Source organism: Oncorhynchus mykiss, chromosome 7 (genome assembly GCF_057628025.1).
Source record: "Oncorhynchus mykiss isolate SJ-2025 chromosome 7, ASM5762802v1, whole genome shotgun sequence".
Lineage (NCBI taxonomy): Eukaryota > Metazoa > Chordata > Actinopteri > Salmoniformes > Salmonidae > Oncorhynchus > Oncorhynchus mykiss.
In genome coordinates this window covers 17,720,027-17,740,001 of record NC_143028.1, presented here as the reverse complement: position 1 = coordinate 17,740,001, position 19,975 = coordinate 17,720,027, and the positions used below count along the sequence as shown (strand labels likewise).

The 19,975-nt window shown below is 44.0% G+C and overlaps 1 protein-coding gene across 1 annotated transcript; it reads left to right on the top strand.

The window, feature by feature from the left end:
* Positions 1–4,344: 4,344 nt before the first annotated feature.
* Positions 4,345–11,432, top strand: LOC110527526 (NGFI-A-binding protein 1). The gene is made up of 7 exons (XM_021608863.3): positions 4,345–4,834; positions 5,721–6,538; positions 6,813–6,946; positions 7,273–7,444; positions 7,891–8,059; positions 8,783–8,920; positions 9,107–11,432. Exons 2-7 carry the CDS (start codon positions 5,723–5,725, stop codon positions 9,181–9,183), a joined length of 1,506 nt encoding a protein of 501 aa, XP_021464538.1. The 5' UTR covers positions 4,345–4,834; positions 5,721–5,722; the 3' UTR covers positions 9,184–11,432.
* The last annotated feature ends 8,543 nt before the right edge of the window (positions 11,433–19,975 follow it).

Below are 19,975 nucleotides of genomic sequence, written 5' to 3'. Positions count from 1 at the left end.
CATTAGAATGGTAGGTGTGATATGGTGTAGGCCTGCGTGATCTTTTAGGAACACTCCAGGATATACAGTCACCAGGGTCATATTGTTAAGTTGGTGGAAAACGTTTTTAAAACAGTGAAAGTGGTAGCCTCGGCCTACTACCTGTATGTGTCAAATTAGAGCTCAGATTGTCGCTTTCCATTGCAAACAGTTTTGCTGCGGTGGCTGTGTGCCCTACTAAGCATGACCCGGGATGTCCTGCAGAGTGAGGAAAAAGTGCCCTGTGTGACACAGTGAGAGGCTTTTGTCTCTACCGTCATCAATACAACCATACATAACGCCCACAGGGCCAGCCTCTAGCCCACAGCCCACACCAGCCCCAGCCTTAGCCTGCAGGAGGCACACCAGGGGAGCTCAGAGCCATGGTTACTCCTACCCCAATACCCGGTTGGGCAGCAAAGCCGTAGGATCCAAGGAGCAAGGACAGTGTTGAGGAGTAGAACGACTCCCCAGCCCATAGCCATTTAGGCCTAAGTAGTGGTTCACTGAGGTCTAAGCAGTCGATTTAACATTTCCGCACTTAAATAATTGGTATGACAGTTTCTTGTCAAGTGCAGAGAGAGATAAACAGACTCATCCCTTTGGATGAGTCTGTTTATATGATAAGTACTGTAAAGTAAAGTACACGTGAGGCAAACTATGTTGCTGAGGTTTTGTGACTGAGTCAGGGACTTGATTTGAGGGTGGGCGTGTGAGTGGGGGGGATCCTAATCCCTAGCGTCTGCTGTTGTTTTTCATGCCTGTTGGGTTGAGATCAAAAACTTAACGGCAATAATCATGCAAAATTGTCTGGCTTTCGCTTCAAAGAGAACACCAACATTAGTTTTTACTCCTTTTCTTGTTTGCATGGTTTGTTTCATCAGTTCTACTCGTTTTTTATAAAGGGAACCGGGTTATCTTGGATAGACTGAGGATACAATACAAAGTCTCTGAAATAAATGATCATATTAAACCGTCATTTAAGAGCACGAGTCTAGACTTGGCATCTGTGTGAGGTGATATTTCCCCTGCGTTAGCAGATTGAGCTCCAACACCATCAGGGCTGGTGCACAGTGGGGAAGATGGCCGAAGACCGGCAGAAGTGGAGAGCCTTTGTTGCTGCCCTATGAGCCAGCCCAGTCGTGATGGGAATAAGTGAGTGAGTACATTTGGAAGATAATTTGACACACATTAGCTGGGCTAGGCGGTGGGCGGTGAGGGGGTCTCTGGAACCTGCGTGATCATAGGCCCACCCACATGGGTAAAAACCCCCCGGGGTTTAGGAATGTAACCTCCATTCATTATGACTCTGAGAAGCCCACTACGGACCCTGAGTGTGGGCCGATCATCCTAGCCTGCCTCTATGTTTGTCATTAGGTACTAGGGGGGGTGGGGGGGGGGGGATTCACTGAATGTTCAGCTACTGCATTTATGAACATATAGATGCACAACCAACATAGTGACATTGATCTAAAAATGGCGTCAAGCTTATAGTAATAATACTACCAGTTCTAAGATTGTAGTACTTATCTCAACCCGCACACACACACACACACACACACACACTTCCGCCCACATACACAGCACACTCTGCCGCCCACACACACACTTCCACCCACACTTAGCTCGCAGACACATGTTCACTCAGACGTAAGATGCTCATGGCATCGGACACAAAAACACAAAGTAATGGGCTACACGTTACATACTGTTTAGGGTACGCCTACAAAATGTTACTTTTTCACTTACTAACAAAACTATGAAAGTCAACTATTCACATGTATAGTTTAATAGTGTTTAATGCATAATGTGTCATAACACCTGCATAGGTGCTCATGTCTGTAAATATTGCATTTATTATATTCTAATTGATGTGATATTCATGTCCTTCATCTTAACCATTTTGAGACCAGGAAGCTTTCTGTGGTGTGTGTGGGGGTGGTATCACAGGGTAAGGCGAGGGGCTGACAAGCGCACACGCGCGTGGGTGTCGGTGAAACGTGTTTGTAATTGGTACAACAGTGAAGATGTACAGAACACTTTTAAAAAGAGCACTATTAGAAATCTGAAATACAGTACCGATGAAACGATTTGAGGCAAATGGAAAATGTATATGTTATCTCATCTCTAAAAGCGGACATATTCAATGGAAAACATATATAGCCTATATGTAGCCATGTAACAGGGTGTGTGGCAGCAATGCCGGGTGTTAATTTATTTACATTTTATTTCACCTTTGTTTAACCAGGTAGGCAAGTTGAGAACAAGTTCTCATTTACAATTGCGACCTGGGTGTACTCGGAGGGAGTGTGTGTGTGTGTGTGTGCGCGCGCGCTCGCGCTCTGGCAGGTCAGGGCCATCCACAGACAGGATTAAAGGAGTGGGTGTGCTGCTGGAAACTATCTGGGCTAAACGTACCTGCTCTCTGTTACCCTGGCCCTGTCTGGCTGTGTGGAAAGCACATCATTAAAACCACACAACAGCTGCTCCTCTACTCTGCCTGTGTCCCAAATGGCTACCTATTCCCTGTTCCCCATAGGGCTCAGGTCCAAAGTAGTGCGCTATATAGGGAATAGGGTGCCCATTTGGAGCACATTCTCTGACTCAATTACCTATCCTCATCATTAATCTCCTTCATAAAATATAATGTAGTAAACTACTGTAAACAAATCCAAATCAAATTTATTTATATAGCCCTTCGTACATCAGCTGATATCTCAAAGTGCTGTACAGAAACCCAGCCTAAAACCCCAAACAGCAAGCAATGCAGGTGTAGAAGCACGGTAGCTAGGAAAAACTCCCTAGAAAGGCCAAAACCTAGGAAGAAACCTAGAGAGGAACCAGGCTATGTGGGGTGGCCAGTCCTCTTCTGGCTGTGCCGGGTGGAGATTATAACAGAACATGGCCAAGATGTTCAAATGTTCATAAATGACCAGCATGGTCCAATAATAATAAGGCAGAACAGTTGAAATTGGAGCAGCAGCACGGCCAGGTGGACTGGGGATAGCAAGGAGTCATCATGTCAGGTAGTCCTGAAGCATGGTCCTAGGGCTCAGGTCCTCCGAGAGAGAGAAAGAAAGAGAGAAAGAGAGAATTAGAGAGAGCACACTTAAATTCACACAGGACACCGAATAGGACAGGAGAAGTACTCCAGATATAACAAACTGACCCTAGCCCCCCGACACATAAACTACTGCAGCATAAATACTGGAGGCTGAGACAGGAGGGGTCAGGAGACACTGTGGCCCCATCCGAGGACACCCCCGGACAGGGCCAAACAGGAAGGATAGTAAATAGTAGCTAGTCGGTTCTTTTCTCTGTTCTCTGGTCTCAAGGATGGGAAATACAGTATATGCTCCTCTACTCAATTATCCTGATAATTCATCTTCTTTGTAAAAAAAAAAAAATGTAGCAGCTAAAGTAGTAGCCTAGCTCGGTAAATACGTAATCATTATTATAATTTTTCTTTAAAAAAAAAATGTGCCGCTGAAAAAAAGAGCTCTGCAAATATAGACAGAAATTAGTAAGTGTACCATGCTTCTGAGTCTCTTTTCTCACGAGTACAAGAAATGTGCACTGAGAGTTTGTTCAGTAGCAGTGTGTAGATTCTAGATATATTCTAGATCTATTCTCCAGGATAAAAACAAAGCCTCATTATCTCCCTAAGGCTGTGCTGTGTGCTGTGGCTGCATGGCCTACTTGCCAGAAATAGCTCATTGATACAGAAGCAGATTGAGTTATCGTAACAGTAAGCAGGACGCTTTCTGTTGTGTCTCTAGAGAGAACAAGCCTTTCTCCTTTCTATAATTTGTGATAATAATGTGAAGAGTTTATATTCACATGACAGTGAAGGACACAGAATGAACATCTTATTCTGTGAGTTGATTATATTTGATTCTGTGAGTTGATTAGTATTCTAGACAGTCCACGCCCAAAGTGAAATGGGCAATGCACAAGTCTGAGAGTATATTTGGAAAAGGGGCTGGTGCAAGCCGAAGATTTGTGTGGGTGTGTGTAAATCCTTAAGAGAAATGTTTGTGGTTCCCATGCACACATAGGGCAAAGTCCCCCTTCTCTCTCTGCCTATATTCCCACTTACTGCCTCAATTCTGAGAGTAATGTGATGGGTAAAACACTAAGACACTAAATTGTCATGGCAAGAGACTCAAAATAAATAGAAATATAATTTGCATATACTGACGTGTTTTATCCAAATAGTAAAAAACATCTCAATCAATAAAGTAAAAGATCAAATAACCTAATTACGTCATAGATGACATGAGCCAATCCTTATTAGTCTATCTGAAATGTCAACAGTTGCACTTCTATACAGTCATATAGCCAGGCGTTTTAGGGTCTACTCTGCCCTCGCCTCACACCGTCCCAGTTGACCGGCGCTGCCTGCCTGTGCCACTGCTGAGATGTGCTGCTTGGTATTCCATGCAGAAGCCTCCCACGCCCCTGTCCGCCCACGCCAGGATTTGCGTCACGCAGGCGCGTGGGAGTGAGCACTGTAGCAACCGCGGAATATCCCAATTTCAATCGCCGGGGAGGAGGGGGTAGGGTAGCAAGCAGGCAGCTCACACTCATCTAGTCTACAGACGTTCAACACAATCGCATTTCTATTCAAGGTAGCGGAAGGAGGGAAGGCAAACGTTGTCAAAGAACGCGAGGACTTTTTAGGCCAGAGTGGGCGCTTATTAGGAAATTATAGATCTACCGATAATTGTACAGTTTATGGCAGTTCAGCCTATACTGTAGCTGATAGATTGTAACAACTAGATAAAGGAAACGAGAGGGGACTAACGTTTACCAGGTATGTAACACTTACATCGTTGGAATAAGTTATTGGGCTATGACAATAATGGAACAGGTTGTAGCCTTGATCTAGCACTGTTCTATTATTGCCGACAATGGTATTTTTTACTCATCTTCCTGATGTGGATTTACTTGCAAGACCGGTTTTGAGTGACGTTTAGTCTGGTGCTGGATTACTGCATTTTGCATTTACATTTTTACTTTGTGGTGTTTTGAAACGAATTTCTTTTATTTTCTATTTAGCTAGATTGATTTGTGCAAATATTCCATGGTCATATTGTCTGGATTTGCCTCTTGATCTGCTCTGTTCTTTGGAAGGTCGGTTTTATCAGGCTGCGTTGCATTTTGCCCAGAGGTTTTGACAGCATGTGGTTATGAAGTAGTTGTGCAGTTGTTTGCAAACACTCTGAATTCCCATTGATGATAAACAATCAAATTATATTATTCACATAACTAAGGGTCTTTCAGCAATATCTAATTATTTGTGACATAGTCCTCTAACTTGCAAGAAATGGGTAGTTAACAATCCCTTGGCTAAAGCAAGTGGAGCATGTGTGTGTGAAGAAGGCCACCTACGCATGCTGCACAGGAGGATTGTGGTATGTGGTCCCATCAGCAACTAACAGGGCTCTAACTGCGAACCGCCACTCTTCCTTCTGCAGCCCTAGTACTGCAGAACTTACAAAGGGAACTCAGGCGGAGTGGAGGGAGTGCCTCTTCCTCTCTCAGTCAGTCAGCCAGTCAGTCAGTCAGTCAGACACACACACACACACACACACTCCCAAAAACACACCCCCACTCCCAAAAACACACACACACATACACCAACACTCTCTGGTCAGGCAGAACCTCTTGCCCATCCCGTCTTGTGTTCTCTCTCCCAGGCATGGCGGCAGCGTTGCCCAGAACTCTGGGGGAGCTGCAGCTCTACCGAATCCTCCAGAGGGCCAACCTGCTGTACTACTACGAGGCCTTCATCCAGCAGGGAGGAGATGACGTGCAGCAGCTCTGTGAGGCCGGGGAGGAGGAGTTCCTAGAGATTATGGCTCTGGTGGGCATGGCCAGCAAGCCCCTGCATGTCCGGAGGCTTCAGAAATCCCTGCGAGACTGGGTCACCAATCCAACGTTGTTTAATCAGCCTCTGACATCTGTACCGGTGTGTAGTATACCAGTCTATAAGTTACCCGAGGGGTCACCCACGCCAGTCGGCGCGGAGCGAGGGGGTAACAACAGCGCCCGTGGCGAGACCCATGTCAAGGTTCCCAAAATCATAGCTGCGACATGTCTGGATCCAGGAAAGCTGGAAGTGGCCAGGGACAGAGTGTCAGGGGGGTCTCCACTGCAGAGCGGCAGTGAGGGGCGCTTCTGGTCGGGACACAGCAACGACAGCGAACAGAGCCTCTCTCCGTCCGACCGGGGGTCTCCGTCGTCCCCCCGAGAGGGTCTGGAGGCACTTGACGCTGCAGCTTTGCAGTCTGTCCTGGAGTGTGTGGACCGGATAACCCCGGCCCTGTCCAAGAGCGACCCCGCAGAGGTCAAAGAGCAGCTGAAGACCAATAAGAAACTTGCCAAGATGATTAGCCACATCTTTGATATGAGTGATGATGATCCAAGGAGAGCGGAGGAGATCAGGAAGTATAGCGCCATCTACGGACGCTTCGATTCAAAGAGGAGGGACGGCAAACAACTGACGCTTCATGAGGTAGGGATAAGAGATGGGATCCTTTTTGCAGTCCTAGGTTAGTCTACTCAGTGGCAGTGCAATACAGGTGACAAACCTCAGTTCCACAAGTAAGAGGTGAAAACTACAAAAAGGTAAATCACCTGAAGAAGATGTGTGCGTGCGCTTTGCTTCAGCCGTCTAAAAGTAGGTCGGCAGTAGTAGAAGTTACAACTGAAGAGCTCACTGACAGAGTTGTGTATCTACAGCTATAGTTGACAACATGACTTGTTATCACGCGTGTCCTGCCTTTCAGCTGACAGTGAACGAAGCAGCAGCCCAGCTGTGTATGAGAGACGTGGTGCTACTGACCCGTAGAGACGAGCTGTTTGGTCTGGCCAGGCAGATCTCCAGAGAGGTCACCTACAAATACACCTACAGGACCAGCAAGTAAGAGCCACTCTCCTCCACTGCACTGCACACAACCTTTGCTTGTTAGAGTTAGCAATGCTAACTGAGTTAAGAGCATCGAGTTAGAGGACCATGTCAAGATAAGTTGGGAAGCATGGGTGACTTATTTACTTGCTAAGTACATTTTCTCCTCGTGGTTATTACTATGTAACTCATTACTGTAATGTGTTACATTTTACAGAGACATATTTTTAAGTTATGTAAATGATAGTATGGTATGATTCATGTCATGTTCAGACGATGCTTTCCATATCTTTCAATGTTTCTCTGCATACAAACTGAATGTGTTGTCTTCTCCACTGTAGGTCTCGCTGCGGCGACAGAGATGAGCCGTCTCCTAAAAGAATCAAGACAGAGGAGAACTTCTTTGACATCCAGGAGGCTCTGCAGGCCATCCACATGAGACAGGGCATACTGAGAGAACAGCTAGCCTGCGCCAAGTCCAAAGGAGAGGAGATAGTTGGGAGAAACCTTCAGGTAACATACTTGAAAAGTGGATTATAAAATGTAAACATGGGCCTCCCGAGTGGCGCAGCGGTCTAAGGCACTGCATCGCAGTGCTAGAGGCATCATTACAGACCCGGGTTTGTTCCCGGGCTGTATCACAATCGGCCGTGATCAGGAGTCCGGGTCGCCCGTGTTAGGGGAGCGCTTTACTTGGCTCATTGCGCTCTAGCGACTCCTTGTGGTGGGCCGGGCGCCTGCAGGCTGACCTAGCGGTCGTCAGGTGAACGGTGTGTCCTCCAATACATTGCTGCGGCTGGCTTCCATTGGGGGAGAAAAAGGGGTTACATTTTTTCTAGTTGTATAAAGTAAACATTATCGGAGACACGTTTCTTTGACACGGTCATTTCTGGAGGCATGTTTTTTTACAAGAGTAGGAGCAGTTGCTAACGCCCTGTAAATGTATTGTGTTTAAACAGGTGCAGTTGGACCGTCTGTTAGCCAGACAGATGGAGATCCTCCATGATGCCGCGGTACAGGAGAGGTTACACGCTCTGGACTGGAGGATACCTGCAGGGGCTTTGAAGTACCTCAGCGAGGCTCCAGGCACCAACGGCACGTCGGTAGACAAAAGCACAGAGCACCAAGGTAACGGTACGGTCCGTCTTCTGCGTCTCTCTTTGGAGTGCGCTCGTACATGAGTGCTATCCTCATGCTCCAAATTCACAGCTCTGTGAATCACCATTTCCAGCCTTCAAATCTTATTTTATAAGTCAGGGATTCATTTTGTATCTGTTTTTTTTCTTCACACATCTCAAAGTGAGGAGGAATCATAACTGTGTTAAGCCGGTAGCCGTCCCTCAGGGACTCATCCCATCTTCGTCCTTTTCTCTCTCGTCCTTTTCTCTCTCGCACGGCCCATACTCCTGACAGCTCATTATATTCATGTTACCCATAATTATCCTCTCTCTGCACCTGTCATTAACTCTCCCACGCCTGTTTACCTCCTCCGCCATGTGGCTGCCCAGGGGCGTCTCTCTCGCTCTCGCTCTCTTTCTCTCTCTCTTTGTCTTTCTCCTCTCTCCTCTCATAAGCTATTTAAAGCACCTTATTCAAGTTGAATGAGAAGAAGAGTATAAAATCTTTTTTTGGGGCACCGAGTACAAACTCGGGCCCAGAGCAAATGCGCATCAGATCTCTCAAGATTTTGAGAGACAGAATGTTAATGTCATTTTTTTGTATCACCTAAGCAGCTTCGTGAATGGTACTCTAACAGCAGTGCCATTGGAATTGATTGTGTAAGATGGCAGCGTGCATCTCATTGGTTTACCCATGCCTAATGCTTGTCTGTGTGTTTATGGATGTTTTCAGACGAGCGACCAAGGAACTTGCGGGTGCCCAGTAAGAGTGTGGCGGAGGGGGAGCTTCCCCTGGGGAAGCAGCTAGCCAATGAGCTCAAACGATTCCATAACAACCATAACACAGATGAGGCCAAAGCACCAGCAACAGGTACAGCACCACTCGGGCAAATGTATGTTCATTCTTGAGTCACGTATGTCACTACAAACAGTGGGTATTAGTCTGTTGCATGCACACACCTGCCTACATTCAAGCTCCACTATGAGTGAAAAGGTATATGGTTAGAAAACACATGGCATGTTTTATTCTGATGATCTTTTCTGTGTTTTACCTTAGAAAATGGATCCTCGCATCAAGCGGCCAACCACACTGACAGGAAGACCATCAAATCAGAACCAGAGGATTCCACCTAGTGCCTCCCATCCTTCGACTGTTTCCCCATCCGGTTTTAGTCATCATTTACACTTTTTACACTAAGCATCTATCTCAGTCAAATCAATGGATACTAAAGCAAGCACAGCCACAGTCGAGCCTTAACAAACCAACGTTGCCTCAAAAAAAAAAAAACATTTATTTTCTTTCATTTTGTCTAAGGTTTTTGCCAAAGCGTCTAGAGTAGAGCATAGATTCAGTCACGGGGAAAACTGAATGGGGGATGTCCTTTCACAGGATAACTTTCATGCTGTATAGGCCTTTATGTATTTATTGATTGATGTACATGGTGTTATTTAAGAATGATGGGTCGGGATAGTAGCCTTGTACCACCATCCTGATCTCCTGAGCTTACACTCTGTTTCGCTACATGAATTTGAATGAAGTTAAGTGAAACAAGAGCGCAGCGGTCAGGATGGTCAGGATATGAAAAAGAACAAAAAATACCCCAAGCTATTTTTTGGCTTGTCGTGTTCGATCGGTGGGTAACTGATGTACTGTAAAGAATACAGTAGGATTCTGTTTTAATCAGAGGTGGAAAGAGAGCTATCTGGAGAGGAGAAATTATAGTTTTGCATCATCCTACTGTATGTACTGTATGTATTTATGAGTGGTACTGTAAATTAAACTGAGGCTGCAGAATTTTTTGTGTATAGATCTCCAGTTAGAGTTCAGATCAGTGTTATGGGATAGGTTGGCCCGGAGATGGACTGGGACCAAAAATCAGCCCTATCATTTTTGTTTTACTTTGATGCCCCCACACCGGCCCATTTCTTTCCTCAAGGCCCCCATACCAGCCCATTTTTTCCCCATGATAATTGTGCACAAAAAAAACTGTTTAGACAGGCACACTAGTCAAAAAAAATTGACCAGCCCATCTGGCATTTGCCCGAAATGCCAGATGGCCAGTCTGCCCGTGGGTTGGCCTAGACAAATCGAGTTTCCTTGATAAGTCTGTCAAATGATGTTGTACTGTAAGAATGCACATTTGAACCTCAACACAACATTAATTGAGTTACCCATTTTATTGAGTAGGGCCCCTGGTCTGTTATTAGGGCTGGGAATTGCCAGGGACCTCTCGATACGATATTATCACGATACTTAGGTGCCAATTCGATATGTATTGTGATTTGATACTGCAGAGCCATGAGAAAAGAGCCATGAAAGCCATGAAAAAAGAGCCACGAAAGCCATGAAAAAATGTGTTTTGATCAGTCATGTGAATGAATGTGCCGAAAGGATGTTAGCTCACCATTTCATTTTAAAAGAAGATAGATAACAAGCTATAGAAGGGGAAATACTGGAGTGTTTGCGCATGTACAGCTAACAAGCACAAAAATAACATTGCGAGATTGTCCAAAATAATATTGCGATATATTGTCAAAAAGAATATCCCGATATGTAACTGAATCGATTTCTTCCCCCTGTTATATTGTTGCACTCCAGAAAGTTGTGTTTTAATACATATCTCACTGTAGGACCGACAGGGCCAATTCGGCCTGTACTATTACAAGAATATTTGCCTAATCCCAAAAGCAGGGTTTTGTCAGTGCAATGTTGGTGTCAATCTCAGTACCGTGTTTATGTGTGTAGAGCAAAAACCGAATAACTGTTGTTAGAGAAAACAAGTGAAAGTGTCTGGTATCATAAGATGTTCATGTTACACAGCCTCGTAGTCTTAGATCCTACCAGTGTTTCAGCTGTGACCACCAATGTATAATTCAAGATGTTCGTATGTTAGAATTAGCTCTCAGATGGTTGTTTAATGTTGTGTTTCCAAATGTGTAAATCTGTCTTGCTATGGAGTCTGTTGGTCTTTTTTTGGCGTCGCCGCAGTCACAACAGTTTTGTAATAATAGTCTCTCTAGGTCAAATAGACTGCAACAAATGCAATACTTTTGTAAGTACTGTTTAAGTACTAAGTACATACTTTCTGGGCCCACTGTCTGTTCTGTTCTGTTCTGTGCTAGGTGACTTCTCCTGTCCTCTGTACCGGTTTAGTTTAATCAGTGTCATGTCATGTTCACAGACCAACGCGTGTCCAGCAGTGTGATAGACAGCCAAGATGTTGATAGTACATTGATTCATGTTCTTATCACTGTTATCGTAAGTCACCGAGTTAGCCCAGGCTTGCCTACACAGTAGATATGCACCTGTTTTTTTTTAAACACTAATATATTTTATTTGTTATACAGCACATAAACATTATTAAACTTTATTTTTTATGGTGGTTGTCTTTCCTCATTCATGATATATGTCTGATCCAGAAAGAAGGAAAATTATATTTGATATTAATCTTATTATTTATTATATCCTACGATAAAATAACAACATTTAGATTTTTTCGGTTCTTTTTTTTTTTTTTTTTTTACAGCTAGACAGCTAAACTGTTCCATGGCAGAGAACCTATACTGGTATTTATAAGGTATAATGAACGCTGACAGACAGACTAAATGTGGTCCAGTCAACAGTTTCTCTTCTTAAAAAAGAAAGGGATGATGAACCGCTGTCTGGGGTAAAGTATTTGCATCAGTGTCATATTAAAACATTCTGAAACTGCCCGATGACTCACTCTGCTCACTCTGACGCAGGTCCTTTTCATACTTCACATCTCTCTCTCTCTCTTTTGCCCTCTCACTCTCTCTCTCTCTCACACACACTCCCTCGCTCTCTCTCATTTCTTTCTCTCACACACACACACACAGATTTTCTCCTGAGATCAGGTCAACTCATCACTGAACACCCACATGTGTAGCGCCCTCCCATCCTCCACAATCTCAGCCCTGTGTGATGGCCTTCCTGCCAATGCAAGTCACTGATGTGTTGCCATGGCAATAGTGATTGTAGGCGGCGGGACTACAGGCAGTGGGAGGGAGCTCAGCCCGGCTGCTAAACTGCGTGGGTGTGATCTGGTGAATGCGCCATCACCCCCGTTTAACAAAGCATGAAACTAACAGTGCTTGAACAGAGGTAGGTATCAAGTTAATTATCTCCTCATCTTCTCCAATAGTGCAACTAATAAAATATTGATTAGTTAGTTCTTTATTTGTTTTTTATTTTAACCATTTTTATCAGTGTTAAGTCCAGGAGGTTGCTTTTTTTAAAGGGATAGTTCACACAAATTGCAAAATTAAATTTGTTTCCTTACCCTGTAATCAGTGTATGGAGAAGGTATGCTTTGGTTTTATTTCAGCTGTGTTTCCCAAACTAGGGGTCGTGGCCCAATGTGGGGTCACCTCATTTGAAAATTACAGTCGCGGGAGAAACTGAAATGAAATTGAGCTTGGTTCATAGAACCGTGGTTAGCTAGATGTGGTTGTAATAAACAGAGCGGTTTCTGTTTTCTTCCAACAAATGTGTTTATATCTTTTGAACCGTTTACGCTACAAAATACAATTCTGTTTCCCTCTACAATGCCCACAAACCATGCAGCTCATTAGAACAGAGATGGCAAGACCAGGCACTAAATCTGACTGGGGGAAAAATGATCTGATGACCTGATCATCTTCTGAACTTCCCAATACCTTTCTGATGCATTTCAGTCACCTCAAGTCATACTTGCTTCAGATTGAAATACTGTCAAACTGATTTGTCAGGTGGAAATACTGTCAAAAGTACTGTCAGACTGATTTGTAATAGACTGTCATAGCCCAAATTAAAAAAGTAAACATTGGTTGTTGATGACATCACTTTTTTTCACATGTCGCAGTCTAAATTTTTTGGAAACCCCTGGCTTACAGGGTTAGGATAACCCATATGTAATTTTGTCATTTGGGTGAACCATCCCATGACCTAATAGATTTTTTATTTTCTGCATGTATTCAATTGTCAGTGCTGATCTGTGCTCGTCCTACTCGGCACCACCATCACAGTTTTTGGTGTATTTTTGTTAATTTTTATGTTTCTATGCGAGAGGTTTGAGTTTGTGTACAGGCTGTGCAGAAGTTGGCATTTATGCTATTTCATTCATTGGCTGCAGTATACATGTTGGCCAGAAGGTGTCAGAATACAATCAAAAATGCTTACATGAGCAAGATGAAAATGACAGTTAATAGAAAATAATTTCAAAGGATGGGTTTTAAACTTTAAGAAAGGTACATTATTCTTCTCTTCTCTGAGCAATACGAGGGTGTAATGCAGTGGGATGGTAGGCCTACAGCTGCCTGCACTGTCAAAGAGGGGAAAGGTTTGAGAAAGATTGGCCCATTTTATGCTCAGGTTCAGTTAACTTCAGTGAAAAGCAGCTTGACTTTCTCTACAAACAAACGGAACAATGAACTGGGCCTGCGTTGTTTATTCTGGTCATTGTACAAATGTGTTATACGGTGAACACTATACAAATAATTCCTACTGAATTGTACTTGACTGCAGTATAGTATTATTACTATTCATGTAAGCGTTGTTATTATGGACATTAGTCGGCTATAACAAGTGAAGTATAACCTGTATAACAATAATGCGTGATTTGTATTATCATGCATGTGGATCACTCTCTTTGGCATGACATCTAGATAATATGTTTCATTGTAAAGAATATGCTAATAGTATTTATTTAGACGGGTCTACCCATTTGAGTGGTGTTATTTATTTGAGTGTGTATTTATTTTCATCAATTTTTTTTCATCACAGCGCAGGTCAATAAAACATCACAGGAAAATCATAAAGGTTTTGGGGAAATGTAATTACCGGTAGCCTACAATTCAGTAACAATAAATGCTGGTGTGTGTAGGCGCCAACTGTCTACAATAACAACGTAGCCAGGCATAAAATAAACCCCTGAAACTTTATAAGTCCCCCACATTCTGATCTTGACGAGAATAAAAAAATAAGTACTTTCGGGGGAGTTTCTCTTCTGCACTGTTCCACCAATCCAGTTATTGTGGAGGAGGAGATCGTCTGGCACAGTGGACGGGTCATAATATCGATAACATTTAGCGGTGAAACCCGGTAATGGTCTCAATCATTTTTTCCCCATTCATTTTTTGCGTCTGGGATTTTAGAGCTACTTCATATACGTTCTGTGTTTCGTGTAGGTTTACACAGGCGTGACGTTTTGATTGCCATGCAATTCTCTCTTGGACAAAGTGAGTTTTGTCAATATATCCACCTCAATTTACTATCAAAATTCAAAATGCTAATTAGCAACAGAGAAGACCTCAGCAAGACAACTTCCTGCGGGAAGCTGCTGCACATCATCTCCAGCTGGCACCGTCAGCTACCGTTCACCAACACGATCAGAAACCCTTGTGCCCATCCATGAATTTATGTCCCCTTTCTGTCTTAGCTTGCCACTGACTAGACTTTAGTTAGCAGAGCAGTATATCAAAACAATCATTTTGTTTTACTTAGACAAGATAATTGTTTGTACATTATGTCGACTTTGGTGTGTATTTCAGACCTTATGACATTTTTGAAGAATGAGCAGAAGTGCATTACAAGGGGAGAAGACCACTAGAAGTCTGGCCATGCGGAGAAATGCAGATATACTGAGGGGCAATTTACCCGGTTTGGTCAGGGCACGCATGAGGAATAAACGTTTATCCTGAGTCGGTGAGTGTAGCTATTAAGTTAAGTTTGAGCGTCTTAGCAATACAATGTGTCTCATACAGCTGTCAACATTCTACAAGGAAAGAGCCACTTAATCAATTAACCAGATTTCCAGTAACAGTCCTTGTGAGACGCCATCCTCATGCTCTGGTAGTTTGTCAGACATTCTCTGTCATTTCACTCATGATATCTTATAGCCTTCCTTACTATTCAGATAACAGGGTGATTGATGGTTTACTTTGCTCATGAGAACACATGGAATGCAATAGAATGCCTTTACACTCTTACTATAAATAAGCCAGTCTCTCTGCACCTTTTCTCTTCCCGTTTGCTGATTTACTGTACTGTAAATAGTTGGGGAATGGCTTGCCTTCTTAGTCTGGGGGCATGATTTTATACACTTCTGTCTCCTCGCCACACCTGTTGGCTAGTCTGCGAACAATAGCTTCTCTTTCATGTTCTTGTACTTTCTAAGGCCACATTGCTGGATCATCTAAAACCTCCTCTTCCTCACTTCGAATCTGTCCATACCTTTCCTTTCCCTTATTACTTGCTTGTTCAATCTCTTCTCTTACTCCTTCACTGGCACTGCTGCTACTCTTTAACTCCTCTTCCTGCTCTGCCTGACAGCTTTCTGCTGAGATTCCACCTACCTGGGGCTCTCTGGGCACTAGGAAGTGAGTAAACAAAGGGAATTTTAGGTTTAATGTTCACTCCTACAAAGGTTACCATACTAAAAATCTACTACTGACAGAAAAAATAGAATAGAATACGTAGTTAAGTGTGTCTAAGTCATTATGTGTCTAACTTTACAATAAAAAAATGGGCTAGTTAATGGTCTTGCATGTTTCAAGATGGCATAGCAGTCGGATGTCTGTTTTTCCTTGTCCCGTACCATGTATATATGGTTTTCTATATATTTTTTATATTTTTAATCTCAATTTCCATTAACGGACTGAACATACTCTCCTGCAATCCGCCTCACCCCATGTGGTACGGATCTGCTATTTTTATACTTTAGAACCGGAACCCACATCAGAGCTACTAGCTAGTAGTCAGTTAGCCACTGCTAGCGGTCATCACCGTTAACTCGGACATCAGCCAGCCTCAGCCCGATCAATTCCTGCCAGTCTGCACAACGTGATATCAACCCAGAGCATATCGGACTGCTTTTTCTCTACCACATCTCCAGATTCCTACCGCAAGCATTGAACCTTTACACCAGATCATCGCAGCTAGCTAGCTGCCCTCTAAGTGGCTACTCCTGGCTAACGTCTCTGTCCCGAAGCAAGCACCAGTTAGCCTGGAGCTAGCCTCGAGTTAGGCCCATCTCCCGGCTAGCCGAAGAGGTCCATCAGCCAATTCTTGGGCTACAATACCTATTTTGCCAGTTGGCCTGGACCCTTTTACTGCCGATCCATCACGACTGGTCTGCTGACGTAACCGTCTGAGGGGGTTTCAACAGGCTCTTCCATTGCGTCGTCCCCCGGAGGCTCATCTGCTAGCCCCGGCCCGCTAGCTGTCTGAATCGCCGTGTGTCCAGCTTAACTTACCACAAATTCTTCTCCTAGCTACTTACTGGACCCTATGATCACTTGACTACACATGCCTCTCCCTAATGTCAATATGCCTTGTCTATTGCTGTTTTGGTTAGTGATTATTGTCTTATTTCACTGTAGAGCCTCCAGCCTGCTAAATATGCCTTAGATAGCCTTTTTGTTCCACCCCCCACACATGCAGTGACCTCACCTGGCTTAAATGGTGCCTCTAGAGACAAAACCTCTCTCATCATCACGCAATGCCTAGGTTTACCTCCCCTGTACTCACATCCTACCATACCCTTGTCTGTACATTATGCCTCGATTCTATTCTTCCGCGCCCAGAAATCTGCTCCTTTTACTCTCTGTTCCAAATGCACTAGACAACTAGTTCTTATAGCCTTTAGCCTTTAGGGTATTCCCTTATCCTACTCCTCTGTTCCGCTGGTGATGCAGAGGTTAATCCAGGCCCTGCAGCCCCCAGCATCACTCCCTCCCCCCAGGCTCTCTCATTTGTTAACTTCTGTAACCGTAAAAGCCTTGGTTTCATGCATGTTAACATTAGAAGCCTCCTTCCTAAGTTTGTTTTATTCACTGCTTTAGCACACTCCTAGCCGTGTCTGAATCCTGGCTTAGGAAGGCCACCAAAAATCTTGAAATTTCCATGCCTAACTATAACATTTTCCGACAAGATAGGCATTCCAAAGGGGGCGGAGTTGCAATCTACTGCAGAGATAGCCTGCAGAGTTCTGTCATACTATCCAGGTCTGTGCCCAAACAATTCGAGCTTCTACTTTTTAAAATCCACCTTTCCAGAAACAACTCTTTCACCGTTGCTGCTTGTTATAGACCTCCTTCAGCCCTCAGCTGTGCCCTGGACACCATCTGTGAATTGATTGCCCCCCATCTATCTTCAGAGTTCGTTCTGTTAGGTGACCTAAACTGGGACATTCTTAACACCCCAGCTGTCCTACAATCTAAGCTAGATGCCCTCAATCTCACACAAATTATCAAGGAACCTACCAGGTACAACCCTAAATCTGTAACCATGGGCACCCCCTTAGATATCATTCTGACCAACTTGCCCTCTAAATACTCCTCTGCTGTCTTCAACCAGGATTTGAGCGATCACTGCCTCATTGCCTGCATGCGTAATGGGTCCGCGGTCAAACGACCACCCCTCATCACTGTCAATCCCTCCCTAAAACACTTCAGCGAGCAGGCCTTTCTAATCGACCTGGCCCGGGATTCCTGGAAGGATATTGACCTCTTCCCGTCAGTAGAGGATGCCTGGTTGTTCTTTAAAAGTGCTTTCCTCACCATCTTAAATAAGCATGCCCCGTTCAAAAAAAATAGAACTAAGAACAGATATAGCCTTTGGTTCACCCCAGTCTGCCCTGACCAGCACAAAAACATCCTGTGGCGTTCTGCATTAGCATCGAATAGCCCCCGCGATATGCAACTTTTCAGGGAAGTCAGGAACCAATATACTCAGTCAGTAGCCTGAGTAGCCTAGCTAGCTATATTGGCTAGCTAGTCTAATCAGTTCGGCAGGCCGTCTGCACTGATTTACCACTCAAATCATTCTCCTCATTTTTTTTTCTGTGTAAAAACGTAGTGAGTCATTTATTCCCTGAATTTTGCTGTCTCTGTTTCTTTCCTTTTCTGGAAACCCAATTTTGTTTTTGAGGGGGGCATAGTGGTTATCTCTCGTGAATGCTTAGGCTACATGCCGGAGCAACTGTCAGATCAGCTGTATTTTTTTTCTTCTCCTCATGGAGAATGGACCAAACCATGTGCATTGTGAGGGGGGTAGAGATGCCTGATCTGATTATGGTTATACGTTTTAATTTTCATCACAGATTATTTTGTCTAACATTTTTTAAATGATAAACAAATAATTCTCTAAACATTTAAGGGACCCTACCAGGCTAGCGCCCCACAACACACTTGGATGGTGGATCAGTGATTCACATGTCTAATAAGCCAGTTTGTCAATCAAGTTATTCCTTCGTTGTTCTCTGACACAATGTTGTGTGTGGTTCGTCCCAGGAGCAAAGAGCTTCATCTTTTGGAATATTTGGCCATTGTATGTATGTACAATGTCCACAACCACAACATGTTTGTTTGTAGCAGACGCCCTCAGGCATACACGGATGTGGGGGCCAAAATCATAGAGACACTGACCCAGCAATTTGAAATCTGGCACTCCCCCTTATCCTGATGAACGACCAGCAGACGACGTATGAAGGACTACATCTTCACCTCAGCGAACAGATCCCTCTGTCCAAATCAAATCAAATGTATTTATATAGCCCTTCGTACATCAGCTGATATCTCAAAGTGCTGTACAGAAACCCAGCCTAAAACCCCAAACAGCAAGCAATGCAGGTGTAGAAGCACAGTGGCTAGGAAAAACTCCCTAGAAAGGCCAAAACCTAGGAAGAAACCTAGAGAGGAACCAGGCTATGTGGGGTGGCCAGTCCTCTTCTGGCTGTGCCGGGTGGAGATTATAACAGAACATGGCCAGGATGTTCAAATGTTCATAAATGACCAGCATGGTCAAATAATAATAATCACAGGCAGAACAGTTGAAACTGGAGCAGCAGCACGGCCAGGCGGACTGGGGACAGCAAGGAGTCATCATGCCCGGTAGTCCTGAGGCATGGTCCTTGGGCTCAGGTCCTCCGAAAGAAAGAGAGAATTAGAGAGAGCATACTTAAATTCACACAGGACACCGGATAGCACAGGAGAAGTACTCCAGATATAACAAACTGACCCTAGCCCCCCGACACTTAAACTACTGCAGCATAAATACTGGAAGCTTAGACAGGAGGGGTCCAGACCTCCAGTTCTGTTACCGGTAAGTAAAGTAATATTTTTGTAAGGAATCTGCCTAAGATACTGGGTGATATTTGTAGTTATTATGATAATTTCCTTTTGTATTGTGGTTAGTGTTACAGTATTTGTGGTGGTGTATGAAATTGTGGACACATCGTTGTGCACAGTGGGGAGCTCTGCTTCAGTGATTCATCTGGGATCATGGCCAGAGTGAACTGCAGAGTATTTTTTCTTCTCCTTACCCGCACTTGTCTCCCCCTTGGGGTTATCCTGACTCAGTCTGAGGATGAGGGCCTTCAACTGTTGAATGATATGCTGAGGGAGAACAGCTTTGCAGGGAAAGGTCAGATAGGACCAAGTAGTGGTATAGTGGTGACCCTCTTCGCTGTAGTCAAGAACATCATGTATGTCAGGAATGAGATGCTTGTGCCCCTTTATCAGCAGGCAAAACAAAACCCAGTTGTAGCCAGGTTAGTATAGTATAACAGTATATTGATGTGCAATCTATTAATTTATGCTTTATTCTTAGTAACTGTTTTTATGATAAAACCAGGACTTGCTGATCAGTTTTAGTTTTTTTTAAATGACATTTTCCCAGTCCATGTTTGGGATATGTTGTTATTTGGGATACATTTCCCTTATTTGACACCAACGTGATAGTACAAGACATTGTTCAATGACATATTTGGCCCTAATTACAGGTACAAGAAACTCACGGCCTACTTCGACTGACGGCTCAGTCGTCGAGACTGTTGGGTACTGCACTATCGGGAGGAGCTGCCAACCCAAGGGAACAACACAAAAAACTTTGTGTAGGCAGCAATGCGGGTCCTTAAGGAGAAAATCC

Bases quoted from the DNA above. Each gene is read 5' to 3' on its own strand.
- LOC110527526 (XM_021608863.3), top strand. From the start codon at position 5,723: ATGGCGGCAGCGTTGCCCAGAACTCTGGGGGAGCTGCAGCTCTACCGA. The intron at 6,947-7,272 runs GTAAGAGCCACT...TCTCCACTGTAG, and splicing joins TACACCTACAGGACCAGCAA to GTCTCGCTGCGGCGACAGAG. The intron at 7,445-7,890 runs GTAACATACTTG...GTGTTTAAACAG, and splicing joins TAGTTGGGAGAAACCTTCAG to GTGCAGTTGGACCGTCTGTT.